The following is a 24,816-nucleotide window of genomic DNA, read 5'->3' as shown; positions in this document are numbered from 1 at the left end:
TTATTTCCATCAATACCTTCTTAGGAAATAAAACATCCAAGCAGATAAACTGGGTGAGAAAGTGAAAAAATAATCCCAATAAGCAGGATTCCTGGGGATTTCAAAAACAGTTACTTTTATAATCAAAAACAGTAAATTAAATAATGGCCAAAAAAGCTATGGACCCATCTGTCACCTTCCAGGTTCAACCCCAGGATGAAGTTGTGACTCACGACTACGCACCGTGTCGCACAGGAGTGTGATTTACAGGGATGATCCCAGTGATTTTCAGGACTGTACAGAGGTGGTCCTTATACTTAGAGAAGGAAGAGGGTGTGTAGCTATGTGTGGTCAACGCTGCAATGACAGCAAAGGGACAAAGACCAGAATTAAAGACGATGAAAGAGGAAGGTGCACATCAGACTCAGCATGTGCCTCATAAGCACCGTGCTCAGGAGCAAGTGGCTTCAATCAGACAGTATGCACCCCTGCTTACTTGTCACACCACTTCTAGCCTCGAGAATGTTCCACACGCCTCTACTACTCATGCTTGTGGAACACAGAATAATAGCTGCTATCAATCTGAACACATCTACAATTTGCTACTACTGACAGCAAACGTCCTGGCTGGCTCAAGCACACAATAATGGGAAATAAATGGAGTCAAGTAAACAACAGGCAGTTATAACGATTTCCATTCCAGGACTAATCCAGCAACTGCAGCCACATCTGCAAATGTTAACAACACCATCATATACTGAGCCCTCTGGCAGTCGGAAAATAAAGGTCCTTCCTCCTCTCATCTTCTATGGGCAATCTCTAATTTAGTAATTCCCAATTTAGAAACACGTGGAGAGCAAAGGAATTAAGTTTCAGGTAACTACTGCATGTTCCTTCTCCTCCAACAACAATATTTATATATTAGAGCACTAATGTGTAACAGAGCATTATGGAACAATATGCACATGTGTACATATATATGTATAGAAATAACATATATACACGATATTATGGTAGTAATGCTAGCATTGATAACAGCGTTAACGTCTGCTGAATTCTCACTGTGCACCAGGCATACCTCAGAAAGCTGTGTCTACTGACACATTTGATGCTCACGTGATCCTAATGTATACCCTCCCTTTATGGGTGAAGGTTAAGGCTGTGCCAAGTTATAGGCAGAAAAGCAAAACAGTACAGAGCTGGGACACAGTCCAGGCCATCTGGGTCAGGCTCCCTGGGCACAGCAGAAAAGAGGGAGACATGCACCTGGGGTCCAGGAGCTCTTCACTGTGGCATTACAGTGCCTCCCATAACTCTGCTTCCCTGGGAAGTACATCTGAGCTCCGGATAAACCACTGAAAAGCAGAAGGGCCATCAATCTACTTGAGGGAAGGGGCCTCCTTTCTGCCTCCAGCAGCCAAGTCTTCCCTTCTGAACACAGGACGCTTCTTTTCAGAGCTGCTCTGGAGTATTTTTCTTACAGACAAATGTAAACTAGCCCCAGAAAGGAGTTGGGTGACCTAATGCACAAACATGGACTGCAGACTATCCCCACTTGTTTCCTTCTCCAGGCTAATCTTTTCTACTGTGGCAGTTTGGCCACAAATAAATTACAATGCAGATAATAGTGCTCTTTAAAGGAAGGGGAGCAGTTGAGGTCATGTCCTTGCTTTTCTAGAAATTTTATTTTCAGGGAACATTCCTGCAACACAAGTTTCAAGACAAAGCCAGTCAAATTCATGGGTATAGCTATATTCAATCTTTAGTGTGAAAGGGACTTTCAAAATGCAATAGATACCTAAGGTCTAATTCATGATTTTCAATAGAGAAAGACACAGATCAAAACAGCATACCCCTAAGTTATGAGTTAATTTAAGGTAATTTTCTCCCTTTCCTCCAATGACAACAATATGTGCCCTTTAAGAAAAAAGAGGCCCTGGCCGGTTGGCTCAGCAGTAGAGCGTTGGCCTGGCGTGCGGGGGACCTGGGTTCGATTCCCGGCCAGGGCACATAGGAGAAGCGCCCATTTGCTTCTCCACCCCCAACCCCTCCTTCCTCTCTGTCTCTCTCTCTTCCCCTCCCGCAGCCAAGGCTCCATTGGAGCAAAGATGGCCCGGGCACTGGGGATGGCTCCTTGGCCTCTGCCCCAGGTGCTAGAATGGCTCTGGTCGCGGCAGAGCGACGCCCCGGAGGGGCAGAGCATCGCCCCCTGGTGGGCAGAGCGTCGCCCCTGGCGGGCGTGCCGGGTGGATCCCGGTCAGGCGCATGCGGGAGTCTGTCTGACTGTCTCTCCCTGTTTCCAGTTTCAGAAAAATATAAAAAAGGAAAAACAAAAGAAAAAAGAGCTGCAAAGTTTTCTCTGAAATCTGTTCTCATCTGTCCCGTTTATTATGTAGTTTTCAGATTTTATTTTCTTACTAAACATACTCTTTAGAAATATTTTTTTTTCAGCCAGAAAAGGGATCATACCATACAAGTTGTTTACAGTTGTGTTTCCATTTACCTGGCTATACCCTTCCAGTCTAAGGGCATGCTCTGGGGTGAAACTGGCTAGGAAAGCCAGCCTGTGTGTCAGGCATGGGGTTATTTCCCCAGCTGTCTGTTCTCTGTGCAGCTCATGTCTCTACCAACAAGTACTTCTGTGCACAATTCAACCAAACACAGAACAAAGAAGAACTCACTCTTATATGCAATCAGCCAGGATAATTTAAACAAGATAGCATAGTTACATTTTTCTTCACTGCCACTTAATTGAGTCATTTTCATTTAGAGGCTTATTGTCTCCAAACTGTTTTGTAGTTAAGGTTAAGTTTTAAATTTTTATCTAAATTTTTAGATAAAATTACAAAAAATATATTTTATCTTCTTATGTTTCAAAAATAAGATCTCCAAGTCTGACTTTTTGAGAGGTCAGTAACATTCGTAAAAATCCCACTTCAATTCTGAGGCTGCGTTAACTTTTTCTTACTCTGGATAAGTGGTTGGTATGCCCTGCAGTAACTGTCAAGTTTCAGTGTCACATGGGCATTATATAGCAGTGGTCCCCAACCCCCAGGCCGCGGACCGGTACCCGACTGTGGGCCATTTGGGACCGGTCCGCAGAAAAAGAATAAATAACTTACATTATTTCCGTTTTATTTCTATTTAAGTCTGAACAATGTTTTATTTTTAAAAAATGTCCAGATTCCCTGTTACATCCGTCTAAGACTCACTCTTGACGCTTGTCTCGTAAGTTCGACAATTATATTTAAAAATACCACAGTTTTTACGCCGGTCGCATAATTTTATTTTGTGCATTTATCCGTCCCACCCTAAAGGCCGGTCCGTGAAAATATTTTCTGACATTAAACCGGTCCATGGCCCAAAAAAGGTTGGGGACCACTGTTACATAGCATAGAGCCTCCCTCTGGGTATCTTTTCTCTTGGTTTTCTCCTAGCGTTCTAAATACCAGGTTAGACATTTTCAACATGGAAAATGGTTATGGTGGCAAGAAGGTATCTTTATTATTCTCTGGAATTGTTGTTTACTTACATATTAAAATGTATATACTTTATACAATTATTACCTATTCATTGCTAAAGCAACAAACTGAAATAATACCTTGTAGTTAGGCCAGAAATATTTTTAGTTCAATCAACATTATCACAATGGAGCTTTAAAAAAAAATTGACTCTATCATCTATATCCCAGAGACAGAAACAGACAGACAGCAATCTAGGAGATACTGTGACCCAGAAAATAATTTGCTGGTGCTCATTTTGTAATTTGCCAGTTTGTGGGGGAAATCCTACTGAAGAGTTTAGGCATCACGAATCCGTATTTCTGCAATATTTTTTATTTTACAACAAATCTTTAGTGAAAACCCCCCCACAAAATATTGACCTGGATGATGACAATTTTAAAAAGAAGAAAACAGATTAAATACCTGGGTAAAAATATGAATTACACAAGAAGCCTAGGTAGACTTTACTGGAAAACAATGTGGTTTCCTGCCACCACCTGGCTGACACTCATGAAGACAGACATGGAGATAAACACACATGAGGAGGACACACATGAAAACAGGTATGTCTCTTGCCCTTATTCCTTCAAGTTCTCTAACTCATGTTCTTAAGAATCCTCGACCATCCGACAATGAACATCACTCATTTTCTGACCTGACCCCCTTCCCTCCCTCCCAGAGAGCAGACTTTCTCTGAGGGAATGCTGACTGGGGGGTGGGAGGAGTGGGGAACAAGTCCTGGCAGTCGGAGGCAACCTGGGCAGCATTTCCGAGGGTCACAGCACCCCAGAAGCCAGGTGCCAATGGACTGCGCCCCAGATCGTGGCCAGGCTCCTTCTGCTGGTCTCAGGAGCACCTGTGCATCCTACCCATTTTCAAGCGGGTATCTGGAGACCCCCTGACTCTGTGCACCCCACAACTTTACAATATACTCCCTGCTGTGTACGCGAGAAGAGTTCTTACAAGAAGAGTGGCATCAATATATTTAACGGCTGTAACCATCAGGCCTGGCTGTCGCTCTGGAAGGACCAGTTCAGTGAGGCCTAAGAAGCTGGACTAGTGAACACAATCATCCCTACACAGCCCTGTGGCCACTTTCCCATAAACATTCAACTTGCTAAGTTACACGCTTTGTTTTTTTTACAGAAGAGAATCACAGAGTGATACATGTTCCAGAAAAAGCCAAAAAGTCCTACAAGACATGCACAATGGAAATGCATCAGCAGTTTTATCTTCGCTGATGACCATAGCTAATAACTGAGTATCATTTTCTAATTAAGTGGATAAAAAAAGCCAAGCAAGCAATCAGCTGCTCCCAGCTATTTACTGGCAGCTTACCATTGGGGAGAACAAGCCATCCTGGGAAGACAGGAAAGCACAGACACAAAGACAAATAAATACTCACACAACCGTGTGGAGGAAAAAGTCCATTCCTCCGCAGACTCACTTTAATGAGGGCTAATTATTCCTGAACTGGCCTTTGTTTGCAACCAAAAAGGACAACGTAGCAGACTTTTTTTTCCTTTAAAAATTATCCTATAATCAGTAAACAAAATGTGAGATTGCAATATTTCTGACACCCGACTTTACGGTGACATTTAAGAAAGTATCCATTTAGTTGTCACACCAAAATCCTTGAGGAGCAAAGCATACTAAGGCTTCCTGGTCCTCGCTCTAAACAGTGTGAATACAATGAATCAAAGCTGTTTTGCCTTAACAACCTGGCCTCTGCCTGCTCTAGGTGAGAAATTCCCTTCAAGTCTTCAATGTGTTTCATGGAAGAAAGTAAGTGCTTAGCACAAAGTACGCCATGAGTTTAAATGCTCAATTCCCCAAACGAGAATTTGTTCTAAACTTTCAGTGGACATTCATTCATGTGAAACACCAGGAACGGGAAATTTTAATCTAGATTCACATCTTATAGAAAATAGCCTGGAGAGGAGTATGTCCATAAAAATCAATTGTGAGTGCTGTTTTCACCAAGTGTGCTTAAAAATAACAAATACAAACATGTAGAAACAAGGACAAAGATTCTAAATTACAGCCTAGTATTAATTTCTCTCCTAAAGATATGCACCACTGAAATCAAGCCCTTCTCACCTAAATTAACCACTACACAGAGTCTAAGTGCAATAGCTAATTACAAAATTACTCTTTCATATAATCATGAGCATTCAATGGCTCAAACACGTATCATATGCATAAACTTTCAATAAGATGATGACTATCTTTGGGAAAGCTGAGGAACGTGATCAAGAGAACAAATGTAAAATAAGATATGACCAGAAGCGTATTTTTAGTTTTGACTGCTATTATACTAATTCTATTTAGAATACTAAAATTGTGCCTTTTTATCCTGTACATTTTATGGCCCCTTCTTGTTTTGTGCAGAAGCAACATGAAAGGAGTCACACTTCACTAACTTTCCCAGAGGGACTGTGTTGGAGAGCCCTCAGCCAGCCAGCCAGCCAGCCAGCCACATTAAACGAAAGCTCCCAGCGGAATGCATCACACACTGGATGACTCACAAGAAGTTTTGTTCTTTGTATCCCCTGCCCCTGTCCTGGTTCTGGCTTTTTCTCCCAGTTATTCGGGCAATAATAGAAAAGAGCTCAGCAGAGTAATGGCAGCTAGTGTGGTCAGGTCATGAGAAACTGAAATAAATATGCACTTGGGTCTGCACAGAGTCGGCTCAACTCAGAAGCATGACTGCTGACGTGTCACTGTCTCTTTGGGTGCACTGATTGCAACCACATGCCAGGGGAACAGAATCTGGAAGGTGCGGGTGATTAAAGGAGGAGTCTGAACTATGGATGAGGTGCAGCTGTGGACATGGGAGCTCACACACAGGCACTCTGAGACCATGTCTTTCTGCCAGATGTCTGATTGCTTTTAGGCTTGTGCCCATGTAGGAAACACCTCACGGGCCACTTGAGGTACATTCAGAAAATAGCAGGCACTTACTGTGCCTATTTTTGGTGCTGAAATTTTAATCTTTTTAAGAAAATATATTTTTTAAATGTTAAAATTTATAGAGAAATGATTTAAAATCCTTTGCTTATCCTTCCCACCCACTCCCCACCCCGCCAGAAACTATGGCATAATCTAGGCTGCTTACTTTATGGCACAGAGAATACATTTTTAGGAAGAGCAAATAAGGAAATAATTCCATTATAAGTCCAGATTTACTACCTGTGTGAATAGTACATTTTGTGAATTATCTATAACAGTGGTGCTATGTCAAAGAAGTGTAGAATCCTAAAAATTTATGGGTGGAAAAAAATTGAGAGATTATTGAATCCAATCCCCCATTTTTTGGGGAAGGAAATTGATGCCCTAGAGAGAAGGGACTTGCCCAGGATCACGTGACCATGCTGGGCACCAGCCAGTAATCCTATCCACAAACTTCCCAAGGCTCAGTCTCCCTGGACCCTACAAATTAGCCACATACTTTAATATATGAAGAACATTGTGCAAGTAAATCTGCTACTATACCCTAAAGTGTTCTGTACTCCAAGGTTAGACAGAATTGTTAGAAGATTGTGGAGATATTCCTGTTCCTAGGGCAACAGGGCCACCTTTAAAACAGTAATATGGAGTATGGTTAATGGTGCCGTGTTTCCTCATCTATTTAAATTATGTTATAGACTTTTAATTTCTGACTCAATGAAAATTGCTTCTGATACTTTAAAGATTTTTTATTTGATTTCTTAGCCTGTTAATCAGGTGGTCTGGTTAATTTTAATTTAACAAGCACATAAAAGCATCTGGCTTCTTATTTAAGAACACTCTTCCAGTGAATATTTTTGAGAAGTCAAACTTTTCACTAATCAGGAGCAGATTCATATGCTTTGTGCCCTGAAAACTGTCATCCATTCTTACAATGGAGCACATATGTGTGACAGAAATTATAACCTAATTAGAGACAGAACCCAAAGACACTGAAAATAAGTCACAGTACAAGCTGCAAATCCCTAGATGGTACCTCCTTCCCCACATTAGTGTGGATAACTGAGAGCCGATGATGATCACGTGCCTTCCTAGTCGCTCTCATTCTGGGTAAGACAAGCGTTGACACGCCCACACCCACATCCCCCAGCACTGCTCAGGCGGGGGTGCTTCAGCTGTGACCCACAACTCACCACCCAGGGCACTGAGCAATGAGCTCTGCAAGAGCACCCACCACCCACACTCACCACAGACTCGCGAACCCTGAATGTGCTGCCAAGTGGCTCCAAATCTCAGAAAAAACAGTGTTTTTAAAGTGCAGTATGTATGTCGCAGAAAATGACATAGAAACTGCACGTCAAAGGGCACAGGCGACAAAAATTCTACTTCATCCACATTGACTCTATTGCATCCCAAATTAAACCTGAGTCTGAAAAAGCAATAAGAAAGTGAGCAACCTGCAAGGACAAGATGTCAGTATCCCCGCAGTGGGTTTCCACTCACAGAAGAATTACAGCGAATCACCAGAGTGAGGGCTGTCTCCCTCTCTAGTGAATCTAGACTATTTTATAGAAACCATTCCAGCATCTTGAAATGCCTGGCCCAGTTTTATTCCCTCACTCCCATTTACTGCTATAATTCCCAGGTCTCCCTTAGTGGCTTAATTATGGCCTTCCCCAGGCAGTCCACGCAAACTATGTGGCAGTACCTTCGGATGGCCACAGTGAGTGCCTCTGGTGAGCTGGCACAGGGACAGATGACTTCCTGGCGCAGGCCTTTACTTTGGAAGACATTGAGAAATGCATCGCAGGAAGAAATAGACCCTGGAGTGAAAGAGGGGACAGTAATCAGACAGTGGAAGCCATGTCATTGATTAAAAATATTCCATAATAGAAAATATTTTTGAAGTTAGGATTTAGGTACATGTAGAATTAGGCAGCATGGAAAACACACCTCACACAATTCAATTTATCATTTATATTACAGAGAAAGATGATTTTCTTAAACATACAGAACTCAAGAATTTAAAAAATAAAACTGTGCTTAAAACATCTGCTGACTGATGGAACTTTTTTTTAATGCATGTGCATGTGATAAGAGAGAGAGGGGGAGAGAGAAACAGAAAGGGAGAGAGATGAGAAAATCAATTTGTAGTTGCAGCACTTTAGTTGTTCATTGACTGCTTCTCATACATGCCCTGATGGAGGCTCCCACCGAGCCAGTGACCTCTTGCAACCCAGTGACCTTAGGGCTCAAGCCAGCAACCATGGGATCATGTCTATGATTCCACACTCAAGCCATCGACCCTGTGCTCAGGCTGGTGTGCCTGTATTCGAGCCATATGAGCCAAGACTCAAGCCAGAGACCTCAAGGTTTCAAACCGGGATCCTCAGCATCCAGGTCAAAGCGCTACCTCCTGTGCCACCACCTAGTCAGGTTGATAAACTTAAAAAACTTTTTTTTGAAAATTGTTCTACCATTTTCAATATGCATGTTCTACCATTTTCAATATGCATTTTCAATATGCATGTTTCAATATGCAAAAGGTGGGTAAATCTAACCTTAACTCAAGTGATTTTCAACTCATGACATGCATAAACAAATTAAAAAATTATGTGGCACACCAAAAAATATATATTTTTTGCCAATCTGACAAAAAAAGTATAATTTGATTCATTCACACTGGACAGCTATTGTGTGTTATTTTTTTAATTTGATAACACTGGGGAACAATTTTTTTTTCATTTTCTGTTGCATGAGGTTTTAGAACATTTTCTATATATTTCTGCATTGCTGATTCCAAATCTGAAATCTGTTTTTTGGTGCATGCTCTAGTTTTATGCAATTTTAATTTCTTTTTGTTACACTTAATGGCATGCATTGGTTTTTAAATTGGAGTTAAAGGGCAACGACTTTTGGATTGAAAATAATCACAAGGCAATTAATGGTTTACAAACATTACTTTTACATAATTGTAGTTGTTTTTAAATGTAAAAAATTATTATCTGATAAAAACACCCTCTTATTTTGTTTTAAGATTGAATCATGGCTTCTTTGAGTAGGAGTAAATGTAAAAATAGTTCTGACACCCTCTGTTATATATGTGGCTGTTACATACTTCAACGTAAAAGGTGCAATATTTCATCATTTGTGACACGTGCATATACTGCCTATTTTCAAGTTCCCCTTGGCGATCAAGACAAGAATTGGGCTCCTCATATTGTGTGTCATAATTATGAGGAAATGCTTCGTGACTGGACAAAAGAAAAATGCAAAGAAATGTCTTTTGGTATTCTCATGCTTTGGTGTGAACCTAAGGACCACAGCAGTGACTTATTTCTATCTGATCCACACAAAGGGCATCGGCAAGAAGAAACGGCATATGATCGCATATCCTAATATTCCTTCAGCAATACGACCTATCCCACACTCTTGAGACACTCCCGGTTCTAGTTTTCAATGGTTTTATTTCTTCTAAGGACAAAGAAAATGAACATGGTGATTAAGTGTATTTTGAAAAAATGCATGAGGAAATGGTTGTAGAATCTGAAGGGTCTTCTTCTGATGCCAAGCAGTCATTAACCCCTCAGCAGTTTAGCCAACCCGAATTGAATGACTTAGTAAGATATTTGGGCCCATCAAAGAAAGCAGCTGAGTTATTAGCCTCCAGCCTTCAAGAAAAGAATGTACTTCACTGGTCAGCTAAAGTGTTCCATTTCAGGAAGCCTGAACAAATTTCTGTGGACTTTTTTTTTACGAAGACAAATACTTTGTTTACTGTCATGATATCAGTAGTCTTCACAGCCAGCTAGGTGTTACCACTTAAGAGTCCAACAGAAAGGTGGCTATTTCTTGACAGCTCTAAACGGAGTCTGAAATGTGTTCTCCTACACAACGGTAATGTTTATGCAGCGGTTCCAATTGGTTATTCAACTCATCTGCAAGAAGATTATAATGAGATAAAAATTGTCCTCGATTTTCTGAAGTATGAAGAGCATAACTGGATCATTTGTGTGGATCTTAAAATGATAAATTTCCTGCTAGGACAACAGAGAGGTTTCACGAAGTATCCTTACTTTCTGTGTTTGTGGGACAGCCGAGCTCAGGAGAAACACTGGACACAGAAGGAGTGGCCAAAACGTGAAGCTCTGGAAGTAGGGATGCAAATAGTGTAAATGAACCTGTAGTTAATCGAGACAGGATCATTTTCCCCCCACTTCACATCGAACTTGGCTTAATGAAGCTGTTTGTTCAGGCTTTGAATACAGAAAGTGAATGCTTTCAACATATTATTTCTACTTTTCCTGCCTTGTCTTTCAAGAAAAGCAGGTATATTTTGATGGACCTCAAATTCGAACCCTCATACGTGACGAAGAATTTGTCAGGAAGATGAATAAGGAGGAGAAAGCAGCATGGCAGTCTTTTGTGGCAGTTACAAAGAACTTCCTTGGCAACAAAAAAGCAAGTAACTATGAAGTTCTGGTTCAAAGGATGCTGTTGGCTTTCCGTGACATTGGATGTAACATGAGCGTTAAGATTCACTTCCTGAACAGTCACCTTAAGAAGTTTCCCGAAAATCTTGGAGCTGTTAGTGATGTCAGACTACTGCTGGAGCATCAAACGAGATTGTCCTCAACAAGTACACAAACGCAAATTTTTGCCTGAATAGAATATAAATACGTTTTGCGCAAATTTTATGATTAAAATAAGTGTTTTAATATGTCCTATTTCAAAATTGTAGACAAATTCTGATGCAATCATATCTTTTAGTGTATTAGTATATTTACTGCATTATAAAAATTATTATATTTTCACAAAGATGATGCCCAAGAAGACATTCTACTTCATTACGTTGAACTAAATGTTGAAAATTTTACAATATGATGAAAACCTAAACTCTTGAATTGCAAGAATACTGTAGCTTACAGAGAAAAACTAATGTCAGATTTGAGATCAGCACACTCGAATTAGGTAAGAACAAATATTTTTGTGGATGCAACAAAAATTTTGTTCCCCAGCGTAATCTAGGAAGAAAGAGGTCAGTGCTCCTGACTAAATAATCAGGTATTGCATTTTAAACAAATGTTTATTTCATTGATTTTAAAGAGAGAGGAAGGGGAAGATAGACAGAAACATCAATCTGTTCCTGTACGTGCCCTGAGAGAAACTGAACCAGAAACCTCTGTGCTTCAGGATGATGCTCTAACCAACTGAGCTATCTGGCCAGGGCTATTATGTATTTTATAAATTCTTTCACGCCCTGGCCGATTGGTTCAGTGGTTAGAGCACTGACCCAACATATGGATGTCCCAGGTTCAATCAGGGCACAATCCTCCCTTTCTTTCCTGTAGCCGCAGCTCAACTGGCTCCAGTGAGCTGGCCCCAGGAGCTAAGGATGGCTCCCATGGCCTTTACGTCAGTTGTAAAATAGCTCGGTTGCCAAGCAACAGAGCAATACCCCAGAAAGACAGAGCATTGCCCCAAGGGGGCTTGCTGGATAGATCCTGGTTGGGGCACATGTGGGAGTCTGACTCTCTGCTTCCCCTACTCTTACTTAATTAAAAAGAAAAAGAATTCTTGCAGCACACTAGCTGAAAATCACTACCTTAACCAAATGGAGGAAACTTTAAATTAACTCGAATGATGACATCCAGATATAATTACTAGGGACCTATCAGCTGAATGATTTCCTAATACAAGTTTACCTTGTTTTAAATAAGGCATGCCGCTGTATAGAGTTATGGGTAAAACCAACTGTGTGTTAAAATAGCTCACAAGTTATAGAGTTATTTTGTAAATGCAAGAATCATTTATAAAACTAGTATTACTAAATAATCTGCTTGCAAGTCCACTTTTGCCTATTAGAATTTTTTTTTGAGAGAGAGAGATGAGAAGCATCAACTCATAGTTATGTCACTTAGTTGTTCATTGATAGCTTCTCACATGTGCCTTGATCAGGGGGCTTAAGCCCAAGCAACTGAGCCCTTGCTCAAGCCAGTAACCTTGGGCTTCAAGCCAGTAATCTTGGGGTTCAAGCCAGTGACCATGGGGTCATGTCTATGATTCCATGCTCAAGCCAGTGGCCCCATGCTCCCATGCTCAAGCTGGTGAGCCTGTGCTCAGGCCGATGACCTTGGGGTATTGAAACCTAGGACCTCAGTATCCCAGGTAGAAGCTCTGTCCATTGTGTTACCAGTGGGTCAGGCTCTATTAGATGTTCTTCAAGAAAGTATATGCTGCTTTAATTTACAAATATACACACTGCACAGTTTACAAATGTGGTCAGAAACAAACTTCCTCACATTTAATTCACATTCATTCACTTTGCTTCTGGCTTACATATTCCTCTCATAAACAAACATGCTAGCTGGGTTTTATTTCAACTGACTGAAATACTTCTCCAGGCGTAGTAATAGTGTTCTATGAAACTGCTAACAACTTTACCTAGATAATATTTGCTTTAGGATTTGATAAAAAAATTTCATTAAAAATAACAAATTAATTTCTTGATCAATAAACCTATTATGGACCACAAAATAAAAATAGAGGAGGAGCCAGGACTTAACCCCAGGGCCATATCTGAAAGCTCCATGTTCTCCACTGGCACACCATGGTGCCTTTAGTCAATGAGTAGCTCTGTTTAGTTGTTATTTTGAGACAACTTTTTTTTTTTTTTTTTTGGTATTTTTCTGAAGCTGGAAACGGGGAGGCAGTCAGACAGACTCCCACATGCACCCGACCGGGGTCCACCCGGCATGCCCACCAGGGGGCGATGCTCTGCCCATCAGGAACGTCGCTCTGTCATGACCAGAGCCACTCTAGCACCTGGGGCAGAGGCCAAGGAGCCATCCCCAGCGCCCGGGCCATCTTTTGCTCCAATGGAGCCTCGGCTGCGGGAGGGGAAGAGAGAGACAGAGAGGAAAGAGAGGGGGAGGGGGTGGAGAAGCAGATGGGCGCTTCTCCTGTGTGCCCTGGCCGGGAATTGAACCCGGGACTCCTGCACGACAGGCCGACGCTCTACCACTGAGCCAACCGGCCAGGGCTTGAGACTTCTTAACTGAGGTAAAGACTAGAAAAAGAAAAATCAAAGTGTACAGAATGAGCTCTGACAATGAGGGCCCTGCAGCCTGCCTGTCCTAGCTTGAGCAGCAGATGTTGCTTACAGGGATTTGCGCCATCAGCCACGATCAGCATTCGCAGAGAGGAGAGGTTGATGTCTCTTTGATCCCTGTGTGCTACCAATGCCCAGTGCATGTCCCTGGACTTGACGCATGCCACTTTTGCTAAAGTAGAAGCAGAGGAAAGGTAGTTAGTATGTGGACCATAAGACATGAAAGAGGGACTCATGATAGTGGGGAAGCACTGGGGCCACCCTGGGACACACCTTTGTACTGGCAGACCTTCTGAATCCAGGACAGTGGGTTCACCTTCATCAGCGAGTACGGGATGCTGATCACATGCATCATGTTCATGACGCTCTGAAAGCAAGGACACAAAGGTGGGAAGGAGAGCCCCCCTCAACCGCTACCACTGGCACCAGGCTCCAGGTGGGGACATAACAGGACAGATGTGGGGCTCATCCCACCTCCAGAAGTGCTTAGTGTGAACAGGCAGCTGATTCCAGTCCATCTCATAATAATCTGGGAAGTGATGTCTCAAAGGTTATCTAATCCTCTCAACACATGCTTTTCCTGATACAGTTAAAGAATCTAAGTCCAAATACTATTTTTAATGAAAACTTAAGTTGAATGATCATCAGTTTTCAATCATCTGGAAGCTTAAGTTTTTCTAGTGTATTATACTAACTTTTATTTCAAAAATTCATTTCCTTTACTAAATGTTCCACTGAAACATCAAGGAGCAGTGGAAAGTGTCTGTACCACCTTCAGTATTCCATTTAGCCTTGCTAATGCATGCTAGGATGCCTACAAAATTCATTTCTTTAAAACAAATGACCAAAAATAACTTTTAAAATACTAGACTTATTGAGGGATCACTTTGTATAGTACATAATTGTCTAACCACTATACATATACTTGAAACTAAAATAATGTGAATATCAACTGTAAGTGGGGAAAAAAAGCAAAAGCAAACTTAAATAAAAAAAATAGTTAGTGCCTATGTGCTTCAGGTAGGACTCACACATCTGCCTGGATGTCATTTGGTCCAAAGCACTCAAGAGCTGGCAGTTAATGACTAGAAAAGGGGGAACGTTGGCCAGAACCCTCCCTGGCGGGCTCTCTCATATCAAGATTCTCTTGGCTACTGTGGGTAGAGATGAAGACTGCTCTGGAGAGCACTGGTCTAACTCGGGAAGTTCTGAGGGACAATGGCCAACTGTCCCTCCCTGGGTGGAAGTAAGCCTGCTGGACAGTCCCCTCTCCATTTCAGTTGTTCTCCACTCCATGTGACAATGACAGCACCTTCTACCACATAAAAGATGCCACAGAGGAGTGTGTGTGGCTGTCTAGTCAGACCTGCCTTGCTGTTAAAGGTGGCAGCAAGAGACTCAGAAAACGCCAATTCCTGGGGCAGTAATCCAGAGCAATAGTAAGAAGATGAAAGACAATATAAATAAGAACCACCACAGGGCTGTTAATAGCAAGATTATGATGAAAAACTGATGGCAACAATCATAGCAACTCTGTCACATTATCAAGCAGGTGGATGGACTAGGTGCTCACTAACATCAGATCCATGATTCTCACAAAACATCATCATTCCCACTGGACAGATAAGGAAAATGAGATTCAGAGTGACCTGAGCAACAAACAATTCTGGGGCTCAGGTGACTGGCCAGGAGTCACAAAGCTATAGAAGGGCTGAGATCCGAGCCTGGGTCTCTGAGCCCGGACTCTCCCCCACAGCACCAGCACAGCAGTGTGAGCACAAATGGGAAGTCATGCTTGTGCACCTTGTCATCTACTAGTATCCAAATGGTAGAAATGAGCCATATTGATCACAGAAAGAAGCTGCCGATCTGGAGCTGCAAAACTTTGGTCTCATGTGACACATTAAATGCTCTTGTTCCAACAAATTCTGATTTATGAACAAACAACAAATTCCATTTTCTGTGTCGATGTCCCTATCAATCATGCAAAAACAAAACAAAACAAAACTAGACTGTTCTACTTCAGAAAAAATAAAAAATTTCAGCATAAAAAACTTAAGAAGAAAACAGTAATTAAAAAGGACCTCATATAAAACAGACATGGTAAGTAGTTCTGCTACACATTTTTAAGTGCCAAACATATCTTAAATAAGCTATTTGTCTATAAGTATGCCTATAGCTTTGAACTGTCATCACTAACCAAGTGACATCAACATTGAGACATGCATTCTCTATGACACATGTTGACTTTTCATTAAGGGGAGATCTGTAAAGGACTTTCCCCTGTGGCATAATGAAACAGTAGGTTCCCTCAATATTCATAAATACTGACTCAAAGAGAAATAATAAGAAATAAGAAGTCATATTATCTGAAATTCAAGACTTCTAACAAGGACTTTTCCTTATAACGGGGAGAAAAGGGCTTACCCTAATTCAGCGGTTCTCAACCTGTGGGTCGCGACCCCCATGGGGGTTGCGACCCACAGGTTGAGAACCGCTGCCCTAAATGCTAAGAATAAAGATCCTAATTCTAATTCTGACATGAGCACATTAAAATGTAAACAGGATAGAACAGGGCCAGGCATCACACTTACTGTTAGGATTCCATGCCAGAGTCCAACGTCTTTCTTGAAATCCAACACATTCACAATTGTTTCAGCTGTATAAATAAAGAGTAGAAAGATGAAAGGCAGGTACAGAACAAAGAGCGAAGATAATCCAGAGTCACATCAGGGGTAGTAACGAATCTTAGAGTAACACCATTTCACTGTATCTTTGTAGAAAGCCTGCAGCCTCCTAACCCATTTAAAAACGCTGGTCCGCCTGGAAAGTGTTTCTAGACAAAAGTTCTTACATGCACGTTCACACCATCGCTTCAAGCACCTTATTCCTTCTCTCTTTATATACATATTTTCACCCTTTTTGCCTCCCCCCACCCTTTTAAAAATGATTCTTTTCATTTCCATCACTGTGCTGTTCTCCCAGGAAATTTAGAGAATGAGACAATTGCTGGCAAATGCCCTATGCTACACCATAGAAGCCTCAGGGGTGGGGTTGGAATAATAAAGGGCACAAGGGCTTTGACGGGATAGGATGGAGTAGTCGTCAAGGGTTATGGGGGGCTTTTTAAAGGTGAGAGTAAGAAAAGGGAGCTAAAAATATATAAGTGGAACAACTACTATGATGAAACGTGGATGCCAAGCTGGAGAGCCAGTGGCCAGTGACACCATAAACATAGCTTTTAAAGTCATATTTGTCAAGTGTCCTATGCAGGTACCCCAGCTGCCTAAACTTCTGCCCAACAGTGCTCAGTGCTGAGCCCCAGGCACTTACCAATGCCTCATCTTTCATTTTTACTTGTTTGTTCTCCAGATGCTGGCAAAGGTTCAGTACTGCGTGCCTGACCTCTTTCAGAGTATGGGCAGAGGGGCTTTCAAACTAAACATGCTCAGAGGAAACAGCCTATATTTCATTTTATACAAATATTTTTTAGGTTGAGAAATAAGGAGGAAATACATAAATATATATGTATGTGTGTATGTGTGTGTGTATGTGTGTGTGTATTCATTCCTTCTTCCAACCCCACAAGAGCGACATCCTTTGATCTTCAATTAGGCAAGGCAATGGGTCATGAGATTGTAAGAAATGTTGAAATCAAAACTAAAAACAGAATCTGCCAGGGAAGTCCTCGCTGCCATCCAAGACTGAGACACTCATAATACTTGGGGAAGCTAGTGTAGCCTGGCATCAAGGGAGGTACCAAAGGGGACTGGACCACCCATCAGGTGCTGAACAGAGCTTTTCCAGATGGTGGTTACTTGGTTGGGGGAGATCTGTGCATCTTGTGCTTCCTCAGTAGTGCTGTAAAAATGCTAAACTAGGAGACAAGGTGGCGATGGAGTAGGCGGACGTACCAACTTCCACCTCCCAGAACCAAAGTGGATTACAAACTAATTTTAAGAACCATCATCTGGAAAAACCAACTTTGGACTAAACTAAGAGGACTCTTCAATCAAGGAACACTGAAGAAGCCACACTGAGACTGGTAGGAAAAGCAGAAACACGGAGAGGGCTGCCCAGCTCCCCAGAGCAAACGGCAGTCGGGAGAGGCCGCGTGGCGGGAAGTGAGTTTAGCAGAGAGGGGAGGGTCCTAAGCCCCAGGAACAAAGCCACAGCCTGTAGCCCCAGAGCCCAGAAGAGGCATAAGGACAGTATTTAGCTGGAAACAAGTCAGGATACTGTTTGTAAGAAAGAGACTGATTTCTCAAACCCAGTATTCTTTTTTTTTTTTTTTCTGAAGCTGGAAACAGGGAGGCAGTCAGACATACTCGCGCATGCGCCTGACTGGGATCCACCCGGCATGCCCACCAGGGGGCGATGCTCTACCCATCCAGGGCGTCACTCTGTCGTGACCAGAGCCACTCTAGCGCCTGGGGCAGAGGCCAAGGAGCCATCCCCAGCACCCGGACCATCTTTTGTTCCAATGGAGCCTCGGCTGCAGGAGGGGAAGAGAGAGACAGAGAGGAAGGAGAAGGGGAGGGGTGGAGAAGCGGATAGGCACTTCTCCTGTGTGCCCTGGCCGGGAATCGAACCCGGGACTTCCACATGCCAGGCCGATGCTCTACCACTGAGCCAACCAGCCAGGGCCATCCAGTATTCTTCTTAAAGGGATCGCGCAGAATACCTCTCTCACAACCACTCACCCGGGGCTCCGGAGAACGGGGAGAGAAGAGAATATCAGAGTAGCAGGAAGAGAGTGTAATCTAGGAGGCACAGGGAGAAACATTTTGAGAGACAGCCACCCTAACCTCTGGGATGAGTCACTCCCCAAATCTGAAGTGAATATTTCCCCTGGAAACAGCAATACCAGCCAAACAAGCTCTCCCGCAGCACTCAGAGCAGAGACGCTTAGAAGGAAGGAGCTTTCGGGGCTACAGTAGAGAGTCTTAGGGTCCGAGCTGCAGCACCCGCACCCACACGGCTGAGATTTGCCCTGCTGGGGAGGGTGGGACGTGCAAAAGTGGTCAAGCCTAGCTGTGGGCTGCCTGCAATCTAGCCTGCAGGGGAAGGGCAGGAGCCCTGGAAAGGGTGGAGACCTACCCTTGAGCAAGGGCGCAGGAGCACAGCCTTGCCCTTCCCATGGAACTGAGGCTTGTGGCCTGACTTGGGAGCCGGCTCCTCCCACGGGGGAGGACCCAAAAACCCACAACAAGCGGAGTCCCACTACTGAGCTTGGGCATGCAGTCCCGCCTGGCCTGTGGAGCCAAGGCTTGCAGCCGTCCCACGAGCGGGCTCCTCCTGCAAGGGCGAGGTGGAAGCCCGGAAACAGGCAGAGACCTGCAGCTGAGCAAAGGTGCTCACCCCTGCCCTCAGGGCCGAGCATAACAACACCCTCAGGGGCGGGGCGAAGGCCAAGGCCAACAGGTTTGTACACCAAGGACGTGATCACAGCCACTCCCATGAAGGAGAGGTGGAAACCACAGCAACAGCCCCAGTGGGCAGTCACCGGCAACGCCCATACCTGAACGCCCTAGGCAGCAACGGCAGAGGGGGTGGCGGGCCTGCAGACATACCACACCTAGGGAACAGAGGCCACACCCAGTGGAATCCTGTGGCCAAAACCTTCTTTTACACAGACAAAATGAGAAAGCAGAGAAATGCAACACAAATAAATCAAGAGAAATCCCCAGAAAAGGACCTGAATGAGTTAGATATAACCAAATTACCCCAGATGCAGAGTTTAAAATAACGATTGTTAGGATGCTCAAAGATATTAGAACAACAACAGATGGTCATTACGAACACCTAAATAAAGAGATAGCAAATATAAAAACGGACATTGAAATAATAAAAAAGAATCAGAAATGACAAATACAATATCAGAAATAAAGAACACAATGGAAGGAATTAAAAGCAGGATGGATAAAGTTGAGAATCGAATCAGTGAGCTAGAGAACAAGATAAATAAAAGCACGGAAGCAGAGCAGAGAAAAGAGACTCAAAAAGTCTGAGGAAACTCTAAGAGAGCTCTCTGACAACATGAAGAGAAATAACATCTGCATCATAAGGGTTACTGAAGAAGAGAAAGAACAAGGGATAGAAACTTTGTTCAAACATATCACAGCTGAAAACTTCCTTCAATTAAAGCAGGAAAACGTCTCACAAGTTCAAGAAGCACAGAGAACTCCATTAAAAAGAAACCCAAAGAAATCTATACCAAGCCACATCATAATTAAAATACCAAAGCTAAGTGATAAAGAGAAAATATTAAAAGCTGCTAGAGAAAAAAAGGCTATCACCTACAAAGGAGCCCCCATAAGGATGATTTCTGACTTCTCAACAGAAACACTTGAGACCAGAAGGGAATGGCAAGAAATATTCAAAGTAATGCAGAACAAGAGCCTATAACAAAGATTACTTTATCCAGCAAGGCTATTGTTTAAAATTGAAGGAGAAATAAAAAGCTTTCCAGACAAAAAAAAAAACACTCAAGGAATTCATTACAACCAAACCAAGGCTGCAAGAATTCCTAAAGGGCTTGTTGTAAACAGATCAAAGGAGAAAAAGAATAGAGCAAAAGAGGAATACAGTTTTAAAGAATAAATTGGCAATAAACAATTACATATCAATAATTACCTTAAATGTAAATGGACTAAATGATCCGATCAAAAGACATAGGGTAGCTGTGTGGATAAGAAAACAGGATCCATACATATGCTGTCTACAAGAGACACACCTTAAAACAAAAGATGCACATAGACTGAAGATAAATGGATGGAAAAAAATATTTCACGCAAATGGAAATGAAAAAAAAGCTGGGGTAGCAATACTTATATCAGACAAAATGGACTTTAAAACAAAGGCTAATAGTAAGAGATAAAGAAGGTCATTACATAATGATAAAGGGAGTAATGCAACAGGAAGATATAACCATTATAAATATCTATGCACCTAATATGGGAGCACATAAATATATAAAGCTGACTTTAATGGAATTAAAGGGCAAAATCAACAGCAATACTATAATGGTAGGGGATTTCAATACCCCACTAACATCACTAGATAGATCCTCAAGAAAAGAAATTAACAAAGAAACAGCAGACTTAAAGGACATACTAGATCAAATCAATTTAATAGATATATTCAGAACCTTTCATCCTAAAGCAGCACAATATACATTCTTTTCAAGTGCTCATGGTACATTCTCTAGAATAGACCACATGTTAGGGCACAAAAGCGGTCTCAACAAATTTAAGAAAATTAAGATCATATCGAGCATTTTCTCTGATCAAAATGGCATGAAACTGGAAATCAACCACAACAGAAAAACTGAAAAATACTCAAACACTTGGAAACTAAATAGCATGTTATTAAATAATGAATGGGTTAACAAAGAGATCCAAAAATAAAAAATAAAAAAATTCCTAGAAATGAAAGATAACGAGTATACATCAACTCAAAATTTATGGGACACAGCAAAAGCAGTCCTGAGAGGGAAGTTCACAGCATTACAGGCATACCTCAAGAAGCTAGAAAAAGCTCAAATAAACAACTTGACCCTGCATCTAAAAGAACTAGAAAAAAAACAGGAAGTAAAGCCCAGAGCTAGTAGAAGGTAGGAAATAATAAAGATCAGAGCAGAAATAAATGACATAGAGGCTAAAGAAACAATATAGAGGATCAATGAAACCAGGAGCTGGTTCTTTGAAAAGGTAAACAAGATCGATGAACCTTTAACCAGACTCACCAAGAAAAAAAGAGAGAAGACTCAAATAATTAAAATTAGAAATGAGAGTGGAGAAATAACAACTGACTAAACAGAAATACAAAATACTGTAAGAAAATACTATGAGGAACTGTACGCCAAAAAAGAGACAACCTAGATGAAATGGACAAATTCCTTTAAACATATAATCTTCCAAAAATTAATCTGGAAGAATCAGAAAACCTAAACAGACCAATTACAACAAATGAGATCGAAATAGTTATCAAAAAACTCCCAAAAAAGAAAAGTCCTGGGCCTGATGGCTTCACAAGTGAATTCTACCAAATATTCAAAAAAGAACTAACTCCTATCCTTCTCAAGCTATTTCAAAAAATTCAAGAGGAAGGAAGACTTCCAAGCTCCTTTTATGAGGTGAGTATAATTCTGATTCCAAAACCAGGCAAAGACAACACAAAGAAAGAAAATTATAGGCCAACATCCCTGATGAATTTAGATGCTAAAATCCTCAACAAAATATTAGCAAACCAGATCCAGCAATAAAGAAAAAAAATCATACACCATGATCAAGTGGATTTATTCTTGGGAGGCAAGGCTGGTACAATATTTGCAAATCAATCAATGTGATTCATCACATAAATAAAAGGAAGGAGAAAAACCATATGATAATTTCAATAGGTGCAGAAAAAGCATTTGATAAAATCCAGCATCCGTTCATGATCAAAACTCTCAACAAAGTGGGAATACAGAGAACATACCTCAACATGATAAAAGCCATTTATGACAAACCCACAGCCAACATCATACTCAATGGGCAAAAATTAAAAGCAATACCCTTAAGATCAGGAACAAGGCAGGGGTGCCCCCTTTCACCACTCTTACTCAACATAGTTCTGGAAGTCCTAGCCACAGCAATCAGACAAGAAAAAGAAATAAAAGGCATCCAAATTGGAAAAGAAGAAGTAAAACTATCATTATTTGCAGATAATATGATATTGTATATAGAAAACCCTAAAGTCTCAGTCAAAAAACTACTAGACCTGATAAATGAAGTCAGCAAGGTGGCAGGATAAAAATTAATACTCAGAAATCAGAGCCATTTTTATACACTAACAATGAACTGTCAGAAAGAGAGATTAAGGAAGCAATCCCCTTTACCACTGTAACCAAAAAAATAAAGTACCTAGGAATAAATTTAACCAGGCAGATTAAAGACTTGTACTCAGAAAATTATAAAACATTGATAAAAGAAATCAGGGAAGATACAAACAAGTGGAAGCATATACCGTGCTCATGGTTAGGAAGAATAAACATCATTAAAATGTCTATTATTACCCAAAGCAATTTATAAATTCAATGCAATACCAATTAAAATACCAATGACTTACTTCAAAGGTATAGAACACATATTCCAAAAATTTATATGGAACAAAAAGAGAACACAAATAGCCTCAGCAATCTTGAAAAGGAAGAATAAAGTGGGAGGTATCACACTTCCGGATACCAAGTTATACTACAAGGCCATTGTACTCAAAACAGCCTGGTACTGGCATAAGAACAGGCACATAGATCAATGGAACAGAACAGAGAACTCAGAAATAAACCCACAGCTCCATGGACAACTGATATTTGACAAAAGAGGTAAGAGCATAAAATAGAGTAAAAACAGCCTCTTTAATAAATGGTGTTGGAAAAATTGGACAGCTACCTGCAAAAAAATGAAACTAGACCACCAACGTACACCATTCACAAAAATAAACTCAAAATGGATAAAAGACTTAAATGTAAGCCGTGAAACCACAAGCATCTTAGAAGAAAACATAGGCAGTAAGCTCTCCGACATCTCTCGCAGCAATATATTTGCCGATTTATCTCCACGGGCAAGTAAAATAAAAGACAGAATAAACAAATGGGACTATATCAAACTAAAAAGCTTCTGCACAGCTAAGAACAATAAGAACAGAATAGAAAGACAAACTACACAATGGGAGAATATATTTGACAATATGTCTGATAAGGGGTTAATAACCAAAATTTATAAAGAACTTGTAAAACTCAATACCAGGAAGACAAACAATCCAATTCAAAAATGGGCAAAAGACGAATAGACACTTCTCTAAAGAGGATAGACAGATGGCCAATAAGCATATGAAAAAATGTTCAACATCACTAATCATTAGAGAAATGCAAATTAAAACCACAATGAGATATCACCTCACACCAGTCAGAATGGTGCTCATCAACAAAACAACACAGAACAAGTGCTGGCGAGGATGTGGAGAAAAGGGAACCCTCCTGCACTGCTGGTGGGAATGCAGACTGGTGCAGCCACTGTAGAAAAACAGTACGGAGATTCCTCAAGAAATTAAAACTCGAACTGCCTTTTGACCCAGCTATACCACTTTTAGGAATATACCCCAAGAACACCATAGCACTGTTTGAAAAGAAGAAATGCACCCCCATGTTTATGGCAGCAATGTTAATAATAGCGAAGATTTGGATACAGCCCAAGTGTCCATCAGTGGACAAATGGATTAAAAAGCTTTGGTACATATATACTATAGAATACTACTCAGCCATAAGAAATGATGACATCGGATCATTTACAACAACATGGATCGCCCTTGATAACATTATACTGAGCAAAATAAGTAAATCAGAAAAAACTAAAAACTATATGATTCCATACATAGTTGGGACATAATGAGACTCAGAGACATGTACAAGAGTGTGAGGGTTATGGGGTGGGGAGGAGGAGAAGAAGGGGGTGGGGGAGGGGGAGGGGCACAAAGAAAACCAGTTAGAAGGTGACAGAATACAATTGGACTTTGGGTGATGGGAATGCAGCATAATCAAATGTCAAAATAACCTAGAGATGTTTTCTCTGAACATATGTACCCTGATTTATCAATGTCACCCCATTAAAATAAAAAAAATTAAAATATTGAAAACAAACAAAAAAACCCTAAAAACACTAACAAGTAGGGTGATAATAATTAAAGAAAATGTGCCTTGAAAATGTCTGGGAACTAGTCCAGGGACCAAAAATCAGCAGAACATTTATTTCATGAAATAAGTGAATTGTTTTTAAAAAGGGAGACTACCAGAAGGATGGGGAGAGAGAGAGAGAGAGAAAGAAAATGAGAAAAAGAGAATGAGAAAAACAGAAAAAGTAAAGCATTTCAGGCTATAATGGAGCAACAGGTGCCATCAGCTTCCTTGAGCATGTTTCCAAGACAGGGACATTGATTGCTACAGAGTCTCCAACCAGAAGGATAATTGATATCTGGTCCGATCCTTCTAAGATGCCAGGTCTGTGCTGTTACCATGGCTTTCTCTGGTCACCCTGCCTCTCTGCCTCCACGACTATTCCATTTCAGGGAAAAAAACGTGTATCATGAAAACCAAATGTTTTCAACTGTGTAGCCTATCTGCAGGAGCCTGTAGAGCCCACTTCCACAACCTTGAATTCTGTGGGCAGGGGTGGGGCGAACATGGGCATTTTTCTTAACACTTTCAAAGAGATTATGATGTGCAGCCAGAGATGAACA

At 41.3% G+C, this 24,816-nt stretch overlaps 1 protein-coding gene and 1 non-coding gene across 5 annotated transcripts in view; both read right to left on the bottom strand.

The window, feature by feature from the left end:
• DIP2C (disco interacting protein 2 homolog C) overlaps positions 1-24,816 on the bottom strand; it is a 463,773-nt gene that overhangs the window by 105,376 nt on the left and 333,581 nt on the right. For all 4 annotated transcript variants that reach the window (XM_066233339.1, XM_066233336.1, XM_066233337.1 and 1 more), the window contains 4 exons: positions 16,137-16,201; positions 13,816-13,909; positions 13,595-13,714; positions 8,140-8,254 (listed from right to left, as the gene is read on the bottom strand). In XM_066233339.1, coding sequence (XP_066089436.1) covers positions 8,140-8,254; positions 13,595-13,714; positions 13,816-13,909; positions 16,137-16,201 — 394 coding nt within the window. The remainder of the gene's footprint in view (positions 1-8,139; positions 8,255-13,594; positions 13,715-13,815; positions 13,910-16,136; positions 16,202-24,816) is intronic.
• Positions 13,399-13,474, bottom strand: TRNAD-GUC (transfer RNA aspartic acid (anticodon GUC)). The gene has a single exon. It is a non-coding gene; the product is annotated as a tRNA-Asp (tRNA).

The sequence above is a fragment of the Saccopteryx bilineata genome, chromosome 5, assembly GCF_036850765.1.
Source record: "Saccopteryx bilineata isolate mSacBil1 chromosome 5, mSacBil1_pri_phased_curated, whole genome shotgun sequence".
NCBI classification, from domain to species: Eukaryota; Metazoa; Chordata; class Mammalia; order Chiroptera; family Emballonuridae; genus Saccopteryx; species Saccopteryx bilineata.
Note: the sequence above shows the minus strand (reverse complement) of the source record. Positions and strands in the feature narration are given on the sequence as shown.